At 42.0% G+C, this 17,680-nt stretch overlaps 1 protein-coding gene across 1 annotated transcript; it reads left to right on the top strand.

Moving 5' to 3' along the window:
• The first annotated feature begins 58 nt into the window (after positions 1-58).
• LOC306698043 (ceramide kinase-like) lies at positions 59-12,077 on the top strand. Its single transcript, XM_079162194.1, has 14 exons — positions 59-290; positions 2,563-2,601; positions 4,041-4,181; positions 4,643-4,765; positions 4,872-4,997; positions 5,164-5,230; positions 5,456-5,601; positions 7,017-7,091; positions 8,446-8,598; positions 9,584-9,689; positions 10,267-10,346; positions 11,096-11,301; positions 11,557-11,771; positions 11,877-12,077. The coding sequence occupies exons 1-14, from the start codon at positions 155-157 to the stop codon at positions 11,962-11,964; spliced, it is 1,701 nt and encodes a 566-aa protein (XP_079018320.1). The 5' UTR covers positions 59-154; the 3' UTR covers positions 11,965-12,077.
• The last annotated feature ends 5,603 nt before the right edge of the window (positions 12,078-17,680 follow it).

Consider the following 17,680-nt stretch of genomic DNA (forward strand, 5'->3'; position numbering starts at 1 on the left):
GTATTGTGAATCTGTTTGATCGTTATTTTTCGGGTTATTTTTGAGGCGTCATCGGACACACAGAGAGAGACATGCCCGGACAGAGGTAACCGTCCCCGGGCTGCTGCTGCACCCTCAGCCGGCTGAAGGACAGGAGCAGGACGGACACACGCAGATGGAGAGGCCGAGCAGGCTGCTGCTGCTGTCCGAGCTCCGCGTCAGAAACGCGGCGTGCGACGTGAGCCTGAGCCGGTCCCTGCTCACCTGGAAGAGACGGACCTCCAGCCCGGTGTACCACCCGTTCAGACCCAGTAAGACCCGGATCATGTGTGTCTGTTTATGTCCACGTGACTGTCTGCACCTCTCTGTCTGTCTGTGTGTGTGTCGGCCTCCTGTGTGATAAACAAAGGACATTAAGCACAAACAAAGGACTCTGTGTGTGGACCTTAGAGACCAACACACACACGTGGATGTACTGAACACTCCATGATGAAGTCCGGACTGTAACAATAAGTGAGACGTGATATATCCGGGTTACATAACGGACACACGCTATGTGGAGGTCACAGTGAGGAACCGTACACACCAGACCTCAGACGATGTTTACAGTGTGTTAGGTTCAGGGAGATATGGAGATATGGAGACATTCAGAGGTTTAAATGTTTCACAGACTCAATCACATACTTTCATAGTTCTCAGCAGTACTGTTGTTAAGTACAGTACAGCGGTACTTGTACATTTCACAGTATGCTACTTTATACTTCTAGTGGCCTACAAATCAGAGGCAAATACTCCACTACTGTACATTCAGTTACTTTGCAGATTCTGATTTATAAATACAAAATATAACTAATAAATTATGAGATATTGTACCCGGCGGTATATGAAATTGTTAATATTAATTGAATCTGGAAAAAGACATTAATAATCGGAGAAGGAATTCTTCTGTTGCTTCCTTTATTAACACTAAAAAGGTAAAAACTTGTGTAACTGGACGTGACACAAGTCAACACAATCATCCCACAGAAGCTCTTTATGTAGAGATGCTTTACCGACTTTATACTGTTGCTTATTAAATTATTAAAAAAGCTATATTTGAAGGACTGATTGGCTTGAGGAACGCAGACGGAGAGATCGTTGGTTTATGTTGCTCTAGTTGTGAATTCAGAGACTTTGACAGCGTTGTAAAGTGACATAACATACCTCACTTCACCAAAGCTTCACAATGAGTACTTTATTAATATCTTAATTTCTGCGGCGAGTTGACGAGAGGAATATCTGCGTGTCTGTTTTCAGGGGATTCGACCAAAAGAAGGTTTCTATGTTGTAGGTTTGCTCCTGAATACTGTGTTAGCCTGAGGATCCAAAACCTGCGTATATACTAAACAGTCAGTGTGTGTATATATATATATATATATATAGGATGAAGAGTAGAACATGTGCAGCAGTTACAGTAGTCGGTGCAGGTATGACTATAAAGTAAATATAAATACATAGTGCTGGAAATGCTAATAGTAATACAGAATAAAGAGCTGGAGCTTTGATAGGAATACTGTGGATATGCTTTTTGTTTTTACTGAAAAGCATCTTGGGAGTTGTAGTTTACTTCTCTAATGTCGTTTTTATGCCCACAGGCTCGTAGCCTTTAACAAAAAAACAAACAACCAAAGAGTGAAATACTGTGTGACGCAGGTGTTTGTGTCAGAGCTGCTTTCTGTCTCCTCTCATTCAGTCTCAGCTGATGAAAGTCAGAGAACACACACTCAGGTGTGAACCTGAGACAGACGGTGTGTGTGTGTGTTTTGTGTTTCAGGTGAAACTTTAATGTCCGACCTGCTTTCAGTCCGATTTAAGGAAGCACTGATCAGATTGTGTTCAGTCCCGGTACAGACACCTGGGCATCGGGTATCGGTGTGTTGATATTGTGATGTGACTCTACTGCAGATATCAACTTAGATTTTGGATATTTTATTATGACGCAAGTGTTTTAAAGGCTTCAATAGCGATGTCGTTTCCAGGCTTTTCTTAGCCGTACCTTTTATTTGCTCACTCAGTCATTTGTCCACATCACTGAGGATTATTCATCAAAAATCTCTTTGTGTGAATATTTAACGATGGCACCAATGGTCAACCCTGCAACATTGTCTCAATATCGATACTTAGGTGACATGTTTTTATCTAACGGAACATTCTGCTTCACACATCTTTGTGTCCGTTTAGTCAGAAACAACGCTTTCACAGCGGCCGTTATCTAACAGCACCATGAATTACATTTATACAACACAAAATCAACCTTTCCTCCTTTATTTGAGGGAAATAACCTCGTAAATAATGAGGACAGACATTCAAAGTTTCAATACTCCTCAATAACAGCTTTTAATGTTTGGTACAGCCCTAGAAATAGAAGAAACTAACTTACTTTACTTATAAAGTAAACTATATGGAATCATTCTTTTGACAGTCTTTGTTAGTTCTGTGACTCCCCACTGTGGCGGTCCCCCACTGCTGAGGGTCTCCTGTGGAACCCTCTCCTGGGGAACCCTCTCCTGTGGAGTGTTTGGTAACCGTGTGGTTCTCCTGCAGGGTTTTGTGTTCCTTCGTTCCCTCGTCGACCGGGCTCAGGTAGGAGACTTTGTTCCCACAATGCAGTGGGCCGCCTCCAGTTTGAGTGTAGCTTGTGGTGCTGCTGTGTTTTTACATGTGTCTGTGTTTGATGGTTGATCTATTAACACTGTTTCCCAAACTGAACCTGCAGTTATGTTCCAAAGTGCTGAACACTGATTAACAAAAATGTCTTCCTAATCAAGAGACTGTATCTTAAAAAGCTTTAAAATCTTTAAAAAACCAGACTACTGTCAAACTACTACAACTAGATTTGAGTTCATTGATTGATTTAATTAAAGGTTTTGCACCATCAGACCTCACATTTTGGAATAGAACTGGTGTTTTTAGAGAAGCAGTCGTCCTCCTCGCTGCTGCTGCTTCAGTGAAGAGTTTCAGTCGCTCTGCTGACCAGTTTTTAGATTCACGTGCTGCTGTTCAATCAAATGTTCTTTAAAGGGAACGTTTAAGGTTTTGGGGGAAACCTTTATTCTCTTGTGGTGTGAGAGCGAGATGTTCAGATAAATATCAGTCTCACCCAGAATCACAGGAAACGTGTTTGCCCCTAGTTCTGAACTTATTATGCTGTTTATTAAACATTAAACATCTTAAACTGCCTGCTTGGATCCTGTTAAAATACACTAACTTGTTGTGTAAAGAAAGAGAAACTACACGCTGCCCTTCATCCGAGACGCTCCATGTTTGTTGACAAGTCGACCAGCTCGACCCGCCTAATTTGCATATTACTCTCCGATGGGCTACACGGTGGTGATGGCGGCTAGTCGCCTCACAAGGGGCCGTGGTTCAAGTCCCAGGTCCTCTGTGTGGAGTTTGCATGTTCTCCCCGTGGCAGCGTGGGTTCTCTCCGGGTTCTCCGGGTTCTCCGGGTTCTCCAGCTTCCTCCCACAGCCCACAGACATGCAGCTCAGGTTATTATAAGACTCTAAACTGCCCGTAGGTGTGGATGTGAGTCACAATGTGGGCACAATGGAGATAACGAAGAGACTTCAGCCACAGTTTAAAGATATAATATGGAACTTTTACTCATTCAAATGTATTAAAACCACGATGTCCTGTGTCATATACGTTTACTGACATTATCCCACATGTTCTCCCAGGATCCCACAACGTCACCAAACCTTTGAATTATTGTTTTGTCAGTGTGATTACTGTAAGTTCTGGTTTCTGGTTTCACTTCAGTTCCCCGCGAGGCCCAAGATTATATTTCAGACATTCAAAACCTCAAACAGCTCTGACTCAATCCACTCTGATCGTGGGTTGTTCTCATTCGGTTCTAGTTCAGGTTTCAATTCATTTCTTTAAATATAACATGAAACTTGAAGCTCGCGCTGCATTTATGTTCTGCAGAGGCTCCGAAATATCTGCTGTGTGAGAGGAGGCTGCTGAATGCTAAAGCTAACGAGCTGTGTGCGTGTGTGTGTGTGTGTGTGTGTGTGTAGGTGTGTCTCACAGCGTGTTGGTGTCAGAGATCATCTCTGTCAGAGAGGAAGAGGAGGAGAACAGTAGCGGAGGAAGAGACGATGGCAGCTGGAAAAAGATCAGAGAGAAAGAAGGAAAGGACTGCAGGCAGGCCTTCACAGGTAAACACGCCTGGAAACACAGTAACAACACATCTGGAAACATCAAAACACGCATAATACATCTGGAAACACAGTAACAACACATCTGGAAACATCAAAACACACATAATACATCTGGAAACACAGTAACAAAACATCTGGAAACATCAAAACACACATAATACATCTGGAAACACAGTAACAACACATCTGGAAACACTTCTTTAGATGCATCTGGAAACGTTCATGAAGAAACATCTGGAAACACACTAACACAAAAAACATATTCAAAACATCTGGAAACAGCCCTGTACATTAACCTGGAAACACATGAGGAATAAATCCTGAAAACACTTCATGAAGCACATCTGTAAATAAAAGTACCACACCCGGAAAATACCTGAAAACATAACAATAATACATCTGGATAAACACCTGTTTGATTGTAAAATGACCAGTTGTGTGTGTCTGTTGTGTGTCAGTGTTGTACGTGGAGAGGAGTCAGCAGCACCGCTGGCGGTGTGCTGAGGTCACCTTCACCTGTCCAGAGGGGGCGCTGTGTCAACACTGGGTCAGCAGCATCAGAGAGCAGCTCGCTGCCATCGGTACGGCGTCGCACCGACACACGCTCACCAACACACATGTGATGGTTGCCAGAAACACCAGTGACATCGTCGTTGTTGTTGTTGTTGTTGTTGTTGTTGTCTACAGCCAGCAGACCCAAACAGCTGCTGGTCTACATCAACCCGTACAGCGGGAAGCGGCAGGGAAAACACATCTACGAGCAGAAGGTCGCCCCGCTGTTCGCCCAGGCAGGCGTCTCCACGCACGTCATCGGTGCGTCACGTATGACTCACTTCCTGTTCTTGGGCTTCCCGTGTCCGGGATTATGCATCTAACGCTGTGTGTGTGTGTGTGTGTGTGTGTGTGTGTGTGTGTGTGTGTGTGTGTGTGTGTGTGTGTGTGTGTGTGTGTGTGTGTGTGTGTGTGTGTGTGTTTTTAGTGACGGAGCACGCCAATTATGCAAGGGACCACCTGAGGACAGAGGCGGAGCTGAAGAAGTTTGACGGGTGAGAGTTTAGTTCAACAGATGATTTATTACATCACAGAGACCAAAATACACGCAAGGCAGCTAATGACCCGCCAAAATAAAAGCACCACAGAGAACACATCTGTCAGGCTGCTGTTTTCTGTGTTAGAGCAGCCTTTTTACACTTTGTAGGGACACTAAACATACTGATTATGAAATAAAAAGCCTTCGTACCCTACAACCTCTCACTGTGACCCCGGCTCAGGGTGGTGTGTGTCGGGGGGGACGGCATGTTCAGTGAGATCATCCACGGGCTGATCTGGAGGACGCAGATAGACGGCGGCGTCGATCCAAACTGTCCGGATGAAGCTCTGCTCCCCGGCTCGCTTCGCATCGGAATCATTCCTGCAGGTCAGAAACACTTCAATACTGCTTTTATTCATTTATTTATTTTTTGGTTGATTTTAAATGGCCCTTGAGGAGGCTCGATGGGCCCTTGAGGAGGCTCGATGGGCCCTTGAGGAGGCTCGATGGGCCCTTGAGGAGGCTCGATGGCCCTTGAGGAGGCTCGATGGCCCTTGAGGAGGCTCGATGGCCCTTGAGGAGGCTCGATGGCCCTTGAGGAGGCTCGATGGCCCTTTGAGGAGGCTCGATGGCCCTTGAGGAGGCTCGATGGGCCCTTGAGGAGGCTCGATGGGCCCTTGAGGAGGCTCGATGGGCCCTTGAGGAGGCTCGATGGCCCTTGAGGAGGCTCGATGGGCCCTTGAGGAGGCTCGATGGGCCCTTGAGGAGGCTCGATGGGCCCTTGAGGAAGCTCGATGGGCCCTTGAGGAGGCTCGATGGGCCCTTGAGGAGGCTCGATGGCCCTTGAGGAGGCTCGATGGGCCCTTGAGGAAGCTCGATGGGCCCTTGAGGAGGCTCGATGGGCCCTTGAGGAGGCCGGAGGGATCTAGCAGATTTAGCATCTGTCATGTTGATATGGTTAGCTGCAGTTTAAACTTCCAGGCATATTTTCTCTGCATTTAAATTGTTCTTTTAATACATGGTATCATTTATTTAGCACAAACTCACCTATAAGGCCGACTTTTCATTTTAATGATTTAACAAAGTGTTAAAGCTGCCAGCTACATATAAAAATGTACAAATCTTTAATCGTAATCGCTCAAAATATTCTTATAACCAGTCCGTAGTTGTAAAGAATATAGTTTCACTATTTATACACACAAATGCAGCAGCAAAAAAATCAAGAAATACAACTTTATAACAGTCAATTTACATGTAAAGGGACTTTATTTAAACTAAAATTCTATGTACGCATGTAAATCACTGAACATTTGAATGATTTCGTTTTTATATTTTTATGTTCTAGAGACACAAATGAGATACTGTGTGAAAGCCCCGACATTATACATGAATAGAGTTATGTTAATCAAACTTCAACTCTGAAGAAGGTCGTTTGAGATGAATCCTGATGTGATTTTGATAGAGAGCTGACAGCCAATCAGAGAGCAGGAGTCTCTGTTACCGGGGTGTAAACGCAGGTAGTGACTGTGTCCTCGTTTCTTGGTTTTGTTCTGTTTGTTTGTGTCCTTTTGTGTTTTCTGTTGTTCAGGTGCTCTATAAATACACACACAGTCATCGGGGAGACATTCATTCTCTCTGCAGCAGACGCAGCTCACCTGGTTAATTACTTTCTGCTGATGCTCGTGCGCCACTGAAACGTGCAAATTCAAAAACGTTGCATGCAAACAGGCAGCATTTGTGAACAATCAGTCCTGCTCTTCACCTCACTGGAACATCACACAATCTGTTTGTTTGGGTTTCAGGTTCAACAGACTGCATCTGCTTCGCCACTGTGGGCGCCAACGACCCCGTCACCTCGGCGCTGCACATCATTGTGGGTCAGTCACGTGGTGTCACGACACGTCAACATGAATCCTTTCAGGTTGTTTACCACGTTACACACCGGACAAAAGGAAAGTCATGAAAGGCAAAGGACAAAGAAGGTCTTCCTCCAGTGAAAAATGACATGTCGCCGTCATAACTGATAATTAATCAGCAAAATAAAGACACTTTTTGGTCAATGACTTGCCAACATTGCACATTTAAATGCTATATATGTTTTCATGTTTCTCACAAAAACATCTACTGATGTAGGTTTTGCCCATTTCCCCATTTTACAACAGTTTCACTTCATATGCAAAAGCCAAATTTAGAGCTGCAACGATAAGACAATCACCAATGAAGTAGTTTGATGATGCAGTTAATAGTTTAAGAAATGTTTCAAGTAAAATCACATCAAACTTTGTCGAATGTTAGAATGTGCTGCGTTTCCTGGTCTTAGTGAACAAAACGGCACATCAGACGACTTCACCTTGGACTTTGAGAATCTGGGATGGAGATCTTTTACTGTTTTCTGATTTATAAACCAACTAATGAATCAAATAACTGAGAAAATTTAAGATGAATCTATAATGAAAATAATTGTTATTATTATTAGTTGTAGCTCTTCAAATTTGCAAGAGAGATATTTTTTGTCGTAATGCCTTTTCCTATTATCTCAGATTATATTGTTGTTATAATGTTTCACCAATGTCGACATGTTTTTTTAATCCATATCCAGTTTATCCTCCATCATAGTCGCACCAAATGTAATGAAAATCCAGTGACGCACACTGCTTTGCTTTCTATGGTCTCATGCTGCCATCTAGTGTTCTTTCGAGTCAACTTTATTGTCTATTCTGCCATGTTGTACGGGACATCTAGAGGAATGAAATGTTGTTTCTCTCTGTCCACGGTGTTGATAAATGCAAGTAGTAAAACAAAACGACAGGGTTTTAAAATACTTGGATAAAAAAAAACGTATTCTAAAAGATTTAAGCTTTAAGTTTAAGCTCAGGGTCGGGGCGATCACAAGGCCCAGAACAGAAATAGTGCAATCAGAGATGAAAAGGATGTGAAAGTAATAAGCTGAGTAATTAAATACCAATAATTATAAACTTTTTATACAAAGAACTTTACAAAACAAAGTGGTTTACATGGTAGAACAATTGGGACAAATTGAACTCCTAGAGAAATAAAATAACCAACAATGGTACAAGATAAAAACAATAAATAATAATAATCATAAGTTTTGAAATAAAACAGTGTGCTAGACTTAATAAATAGCTTTTTTTTTAAAAGTCTTTAAAAGTCTAGTTTTTTTTTTAATGACTCCACATCAGTGTGTTGATTTCTGTGTGTTTATGTGCTCAGGAGACTCTCAGCCGATGGACGTGTGCTCCGTCCACCACAACAACACCTTCCTGCGATACTCCGTCTCTCTGCTGGGTTACGGATTCTACGGCGACGTGCTGACCGACAGTGAGAGGAAGCGATGGATGGGACCGGCCAGATACGACCTCTCGGGTACAAATGCAGCAAGTGTTGAGAAGTTCTCCGGGGCAATCTGTCACTGTAGAGAAACCGAACAAGCTGCTGCTGTTTATTAGTGACCGAAGCTTCCTGTAAACTAAACGCAGGGAAAACAACAACTCAACAACACATATTTCTGTCCCCAGATATGACTTTTTGCTCTTTTACTGTGATTTGTGCCAAGTAGAGGCTAAAACAGCTTGCTCAACAGAACTTTGGCACTAGCGTAATTTGTTTTACTTCCAGTCACGTGAATATGGTTTATAGAAAGTGTTGAATCATAATTATCGCGGTGCCCACGTTACCTGAAGGCAACGTGGTTGAGGAAGTTCCTCAGCCTTCTTCGTTATGCTGTCACTCATGAGGCCACGCCCCTCTCAGTTGATGCCACGCCCCCCACGCTAGATCAGGGTCAAAAGTCTGAACTGAAAAAAACGACCTGAAATTGAAAAAAAGATTTGATTCTGAAAATATGAAATCTGAAACTGAAAAATATAAGACCTCAAATATGAAAATATATATGAAAATGAAAAAAGAAAATGTATTCAAAAAAATTCCAGAACTGAATCAAAATGATATTCAACCCAAAAAAACTTTTCATTCACTTATTTTTATTTTGAATACATTGCTGTATTTTTAAGACCACAACGTGAACTTTCAGGTTCCATTTTTTTTTCCAAATGATCAAAACTTTTGACCTGGATTCAGCTCCATAGTAGAGGGTTGGTTTCTGAATGAGTGAAGGGAGGCACAGGATAAGGTTAAAAAAAATATAAAACTGAAACTATATTTATCAATATAACAAATATCATTGAGTATGAATTTGGTCATGCGTCCTATAATGATTATATATTGATTGACATACACCTGATACTTAAAGTTACCACAAGGAACTTTTAATTTGTGTTGATTGTGGTGACCCCTGTGGACAAAGGTGGTACTGCTTCCCTGTAATCCCTTTATGATGCTATGACTGCAGGTGTGAAGATGTTCCTGACTCATCACTACTATGAAGGAACAGTGTCCTACCTGCCAGCCAGAGGCATCATAGGAACACCGCGGGACGCCGCCAAGTGTCGATCCGGGTGAGAACGATTTTATAATAATGTACATTTATATAATGTCCAAAAATGTGCTGGCACTCAGATTCAAAAGTGTGTTTATTTAAGTTGGCTAAAGATTCAGGTTAGTACAAAACTGTAATAATAATGTTAATAATAATCCTATCAGTCAAATTCTATCGAAACCTTTTTTAATGTGCGTTTTGTATCATTTCTGGGAAATGATTTACACTCAAAATAATGAGGTGGAAAGAGAGTCTGTAACCATAAGTATATCTATGTAATATCTATTATGTGTATTATTACATATACATATGTGTAAACTATTTCATGCCATTAGCTCAACTTGTAACACATACAGAACTTCAAGTTGATTGTTCAGTTCAATTGCTAAAACAGTCGAAGTTCAAGTTAGCTAACGATCCTATACAGTGTCTTCAACGGTTTGGTTCAAGTTAGCTAACAGCTAAGCAGTTAAAACAGAATTCAGCGAAGGTTCAGCTGACAAGTTTAGTAGCTAAAACTGTTGTTTTCTGGTAACGTTATTTGATTTTTATATTGATTATTTTTAAATAACATCGTTGTGTCTGTACATTTCCAGCTGTGTGGTTTGTCAGCACAACGGGCAGCTACTTTCAGAGAAAGCTGAGCGGTACGAGGTGGATGAGGCATCGGACAGCGGTGAGTCCAACGAATCCTCATTCAGAGCTTCTAAAACACACCTGGAAAGAAAATGATTAAACTGTCTTTGGATTAAGATATCCTGTCAAACCAAACCAATGGATTTTTACTCAAAAAGGCAGACTTCAGTCAGAATCGGTCACACAGACTGGAATCGGGGGCAAACAGCAGGCCTGGCTTCATCAAAAGTGATTAAAAAAATACACCTTACAACACATCCAAAGCTGTCCTTAGAATATATTTATACCGTGTTATGAAATAAAAGTGGTCCATGAATGAAGCCCTGGGGGACACCACAGGATAGTCCTCAGACTCAAATTTACCTCAATGTCTATCCAGTTAGTAGTTATTCTGGAGCTGTCAATCACATCCCATGATCTTCATCAGCAGACCAGTTTGCTTAATAACTGCAACTGGCAGAACAATCTCACCACAAGGTCCATTTAGTAGCTGTTTTGGAGGTTTCGATCACATTACCATGGACTTTGAATCTCAACTTTTTAAAGCTAGTCTGCGCTGTGATTGTATTCAGATCACTTTCTTGCCTGTTGTTTTTGTTATCTATACAAGTATCTGATTGGCCTTGTAGATATTTTAGATGCTCCTTAACGTATTGATTGTTGACTGTTGATTGTGTTCAACCACAGTGTTTGAATGTCAACATTTTCCACAGTAAAAGCCAAAGTAAAAATGTTGACGTTGGCAGCAGCAAGAAAAGTCAAATCTGTCTTTTGGTGGATTGGTTATAGAAAGTGACAGCGAGTGGAGGACAATCAGAGGGAAGTTCCTGGCCATAAACGCTGCCAGTATGAGCTGTGCTTGTCCTCGTAGCCCCAAAGGCCTCTCCCCCGCCGCTCACCTGGCCGACGGCACCACCGACCTCATCCTGGTCCGAAAATGTTCCCGCTTCGACTTCCTCAGACACCTCCTACGGCACACCAGCAAAGACGACCAGGTAATAGATCAGCATTCTGCTTTTATTGTCTCTCCACATAATGACAACAAAAAGACTGAATCCCAAGATACCAAACACCTGGTACAGTTACTAAAGGTGCTCCTTAGTATCAGGATTTTGCGTCATCTGATTTGCTGTTCTGATCGGGCTTTTGTGGAAACCACCGATCAAAGTGTTTAGAACTAATATCGGCCGATAACGATCGATCGGAGCACCCTCCAGATCTCCCTCACTGTCTCGTTCTGTCTCGACCAGTTTGACCTGAACTTTGTTGAGGTCCACCGGGTGCGGCGTTTCCGCTTCACGCCGCGTCACTGCCAGAGCGACTCAGACCTGAACCTGCGGGAGAGCGGCAAACACCAGATCTTCAGCCAGATCTGCCGAGACCACCCGGCCTGCAGCTGTGCTCCCGTCTACAGCAGCTGGAACTGCGATGGCGAGATCCTGACTCACACGGCCATTGACGTCAGGTACCACGAACCTCTGGGAGTCTCCTACCTAACTGTTATTGTATTTTTTAACCCAGGTTGGATGTCTTTTTAAAGTAACATCTCCTCTTGTTGTTTTTTCCCCAGAGTGCATTGCCAGTTGATCAACCTGTTCGCACGAGGGATCGAAGAACTGGCGGTGTTTGAGGATCTCGCCAACCCCTGTGCAATATAGGGCCACACCCCCACTATTCCCTGTCAGACACTGGATTCGTCTCTCTGTTTTCGGCCTCAACCTACGTCACTGTTGCTGCCGCCATCATGAGACACTCGCCACGTCCTTCAACAGGAGGCTCCACAGGATTTACCGAGTTGTGCCGTTACTCAACAAAGATAAGCAGTAGGGAAGGAGACAAGTCTTTACTTTCTCGGTCTGACACTCCAAGATTTCCCCACAGAAAAGGAAGTGAGATGTAGTTTCCTCGTAGAACGTCTTGGAACAGCCTTCACTGCATTCTCCAGAATCTAGCAGCTGTTTTAAAGAAATAATCGGGTAAATTATTGACCTTGGAGAGTAAAGCTTAACCCTCAGATTGTGTTCTAGGTCAAATCGTTGGTGTTGACGGGTGTCTGGCACCTGATTCTATTTCTCCTGAAACTGAGCCCTTGAGGTTACAAATTCCTGTCACAGTAACACAATGTAAACAAACAACATGGATTTGTTTCTGCGTTGCCCAGAACATTGCCCTGTGTGTCGCTGCCTATAGAGTCCGCTGAAGTACTCAAATCTGGTTTTAATCTCAAGTCTGGTGTTGACGCAGACTTGTTTTGGGTCAAATAGATGTTTTGACTTGGACTCATCTCGTCTCTCGGCCGTTTTGACTCGTGCTTGTCTCAGTCTTTTGGCTGTTTTTGCTTGAACTTGTCTTGACTCGAGCTTTAGTCGGCCTTCTGGGTATTTTGAAGTGGACTTGTCTGGGTGTTTTGACTTGGAGCTGCCTTGACTCGTACTTGTCTGTCTTGTGGCTGTTTTGATTGACTTGTCATGGGTGATTTGACTCTGCTTCGTCTCGGTGTCGGCCACCACCTGTTACAGACTCAACCGAGTCCAGATGTTTGTTTAGCAGACTGGAGTCAGCTGTTACAGGTCTTGAATTGGACTCAACCCTGTTTGGACTCAGCTTTGACTGCTGAGTAATGGTCAATATTGCCTTTTGTATTTGTGATTTTATTCTGTTGAAGTACTCAAGTCCTGTCTTGGTCTAGAGACGTTTTATTCTTATACCTCTGACTCGTCATGGTCTCGCCGATTGTTTAATTTCTGCCTTTTTTGACTCTGACTCGTCTTGATCCCGACCACCAGACATTCTCACCTGTTAATGCGATCTTGATATGAGCTCGACCCCTATTTGGACTTGAAATTGCTCGAACCTGGAGTTGCTCGAACTTGACTCAAATAGTCTGTAAACTAATTTCTAGATTGACTTTTATTTGCTACGTTTGTCATTGTATTTTTCCACGTTTTTTATTAGTGCTGTGGTGCTTCAATCTGGCGTTGAGTCCGGTCTCAAGACATTTTTTTCTATTATCTCGGGACCTTACTCTGTCGTTTAGATGATTTCACTCTGATTTTTCTCGAGTTCAGCCCTGCTGCAGACTTGAGTATCATATTTATTTCGCTTATAAAAATATAAAAAATTGTTACAGAAATGTTAGCTTCTTTGCACTTTTAAATAATTTGAAACGATCATGGATTTGGAATTATCTGTTACATGTTTTAAGGATGCCAGACACCTGCCAGTCATTCCTAGGGTCGTGGAGTCATTAGTATTTTTCCAGCAGCTATGTTCTTCAGCTGTGTGAAGATTTCTTTTAATTCTCAATTAGATTTTCCATAGAAAAACCTGAGCTCAATCAAACCTATGAAATCTCTAGTTTTGATGATTTGAATTCCCAGCTATTCAGAAGTGTGTCAGTCAAGCTGGTCATGGCTGAGTAAACTGAACAGCGCATGCGTGAATGTTTTTAATCTTCCATTTCTGCTCAATATGCAAATGAACAGCTCTAACACCAATGTTTCACTCAAACTGTGCAGATATTCTGTCTTCAAAATCAGCTGAAGTTGTAGCTGTAACTTCAATATGCTCCCGGTGTGAAGTTATGTTTTAAAGATGTTTATCAGCTGTATTTTGTTTTGTAAAACCTCAAGTCAATAATCTGAACCTTCCTCTTATCAAATAGGAGTCACATGCAACAAAAGACCAAGAGAATACTAAAACCCCCCAAAAAACACAGATTTCTGCTTCACAATCTTGTTTACTTTTCATTCATCCCAGCGACGTCACTCTAGGGATCATAATGTTGACCACATTGAAGTGTCAACTATTGGATCGATTGCCAGGTTGGTTGGTTCAGACGTCCATGTTCTTGTCGAGAGAGATCCTTTTACAGCTTGTAAACAATGATGACGTACGTAAGAGTGCACACGCAGTTTGACGATGGCAGTGCTGCAGAGTGCCAAGTGTCAAGCTATGCAAGGACATTAACCACCAAAGATGGCAAATGCAACCAAAAACAAATCCGTGTGCTATCAGTGAGTGAGTGGAATACATTAGCTCAGGCCAAACACCACCTCTGTAGCGAACATGCGTACGCATATTTGTGACGAGGTCTGCTGTAAAAGGGTCTTTAATACCTGCAAAACAAATGGCATTCCCATCAGCCTCAGCTGTAGAATGCAAACACATTAACCTAGTGATGAACATCTTCGGGGGCTCAACATGTTTTTGTCCTAATACTTAACATCAAACAATCAAATCTGAATTTCTCACAACCATTAGAATATTATTTCACACAAAACAAAGTTTGGAATTGTATTGTGTTACTGGAAGGTTCGTATTATTGATATGAAGTTTTGTGACTTCTTGTTTTGTTGACGGAAGCTGCGCTAAAGTCCAGTGTTGATATTCAACAATCTGCTCACTATTCCTGCTTTCAAGAGGATGAACCCTTTCCTCTTCCACCACCCTCGAGGCAAATCGGCCATTTTTAGCTTCACTAGAAGCTGCAAATCATCAAGATATTCTTTGCAAATATATTACAAATAATGTGACTTTTTCCAAACCACTTAAAGAGCTCCATTTGAGCGGACAGGAAGTCGGGTGTCAGCACTGGACTGTCAGACTGTGGCTGCTGTTTCTTTGTGTTTTTGTTTGTTTGTTGACGAACAATCCTGTTTCCTCTCTGCTGACGTCGAGCTGGACTCGAACTGACTGAGGAGGGAACCAGTAGCAGCTCACGGTGCTCATGAACGCCAGCAGGCCAAATACTGGCCGGGGTTTAATGATGTAGCTGTGTCTGTCTGACAGTTGTAGCTCAGCCTAGAGGACCTCACCAATCAAAAAAGTAACCCAGGGAGAACCAGAACCCTACGTACATGCATTGATTTTAAAGGATGTGACGGATGCAAACTGTCTCATGTGGATTTATCTCTTAGCGCTGTATTGATACAATCAGAGTCTTAATATTTGCTGTAAAACCTCCAAACAACAACAAACCAAATGTGTTAATCATGTGCACACAAAGGTCGACTGGTGATGGATGACTGAGGTGGTATTTTAGTTAGGAGAGGATGAGACTTATTTATTTACATTTAGCAATCTAATTATGAATTAAATGTCTTTGTGCTTTAGTATATAGATTCAGTGCCTGGTAAAACCATAAACTGTCTAATTAATTTGCATGTTTTTTGTGATAATAGTTGGTGCTGGAGAGTTAAATACCTGACAAGCTACTTTTAGCTGGTGAGTGAACCTGCTAACCCTAGTCAGCTATAATCTCGTATTATCTAGCTAAGTTGCTAAGAGCTAGCTACTAGCTAATGTCGAGTTCACAATTCGTACAGACCAAAAAATTCCAGTCACACAAAGAAGTGGAATAAAGAGAAATGCTCATGTACTTAATGCGCATCTTGACGATAAAAGGCTTCATTCAACGAGCAAGCTCGTTAGATCGCTCGCTAACGGAATAATTAATTCACAGAGTTGACACCGTTGTGGTGCAGTTTATACACTAACAGAAGAGCTTAAACTGCTAACAAGCTATGCAGCCTTCGCAACTGTGACTGCTTTATTTTGGTCAACCGCTTGAGTTTTGCGTGTCCAAGTTCACCTTTCACTGGAATTAATTGATTTGACTGCGTTTTAAATGTTGATGTGACCGGGCCTTATTTACCAGCACCCAAGTGGGGGAGAAAAACGTTAATTTTAAGCCAATTCTTGATCAATTACAACATGACACTATAATATCTCCCACTTGGTGAAAATCACTTCTAGTTTCCAAAAATATGCGGTTTTCTTGTTGTTTACATTCTGCAGACGTGGTTTCTACTATTTAGCTGTTGGCAAGCTAGCTATGCTAACCGGAGAATAACACGTAGGTTAATAGAGAATGCTGCATGACGTACAGCTAACATGATTTTACCGCTCTCTATTCCATTCAACACTGTCAAGACGGTTTGAATGTCTTCTTACAAATTAAATCCACTCCCTTTAATCCACTGATTGTTAAGAAATGAATAGATTTCGTCATAAAATGTTGCAGTGATATGAATGCTGGGACCTTAAAGCAGTGCAGAGTAAAATATGCAATAGCCTCGATTATAGCAAGTAGAGTTAAAGATGTAACCAAATCCTCTCTGTGTTGTATCAGGTATTTTACTAACAGCATGTACAACTTGTAGAATGAAGGATTAGCCTTGCAAATAATACATCTTTTTAGTAAATTAGTTTAATCTATAAAATCTGAAAAGTATTTTAAATGTCCATCTTAAGTTTTCAAAGTCCAAAGTGGTTTTAAAACTCCTGGAATGACGTTTTCTTCAGTGAAGCTTCTCCCATTTTAAACCTCTCTAACTAACGGGGAATATTTTTAACACTATAGTTTAATCAGATGCTGAACACTAGTTTGATTTAATGTGTCAGACGACCTCGAGCTGTAACTGATCTTTTCCTTCTGCTGTAGCTGTTTCAATAATCAGGAATAAAAGAAAACATTCAACACTGTCTTGTACGAAATGTATGATTTTATTGTTTACATCTGACCGCTGAAGGAATTATTATCCTGGTGTAAGCCTGTGGGGAGATTGTGTGTGTGTGTTTGTCTGTCCGTCCACGGCTATAATGTTTCATAGCTGCTACTGGACCCATCAGGCTGATGTTTCCTGTGCTCATTGACGCTCATTGACGCTCATTGACGCTCATTGATGCTCATTGATGCTCATTGATGCTCAAGAACCTCTCCTTGTTGCAGGGATTCACACTCTTTGACCTGAAGCTTGAAAGGAGCTGTTTCAAGTTAATCGCCGTCCTCGGCTCTTCTGCCAACAGCACATGGTCTTTCACTCACTGCAAATAAATCTGGCCATAAGAAGAAGAGTTGGCGACACATTAGAGGGCACACTGCATTTATTTTTTCACAGCATTGTGCCGTAAATGGAGCCTCCATTTTCTCGGGAAATCGTAAAAGCGAGGCTTCATGAGAACTAATCTAAACGCTGATGGTGTTGTTATTCTAAAGCCATTACTTTGTGCATTCAACATGTACTTCATGATTATAACTTGTCCATTGACACTTTAAGGAAAAGCACAAAAGTCTTATCAGCAAAATGTACTTTAAGTATTAAAAGTAAAAGTACAGGTTATTGAAAATCGTCCCTCTGTGACGTTATTAACTTGTGTCGGTCACCTCTGAAGAACAGTGAGCAGAGCAAACAGAAGCATAAATCAGAGTGATAAAAAGATCAGAAACGTGTGTTCGTGGATCAATACTCTGCAGTGATGTGAGAATGATTCCATGTGAACAAACAGCAGGCGGCTCTCACGGGCGATTAGAGCTCATTAAGGAAGTCGGATCCAATAATCTCATTAAGATTTCAGGAAGCAAAACAAAAC

The sequence above is a fragment of the Pholis gunnellus genome (assembly GCF_910591455.1).
Source record: "Pholis gunnellus genome assembly, chromosome: 7".
NCBI classification, from domain to species: Eukaryota; Metazoa; Chordata; class Actinopteri; order Perciformes; family Pholidae; genus Pholis; species Pholis gunnellus.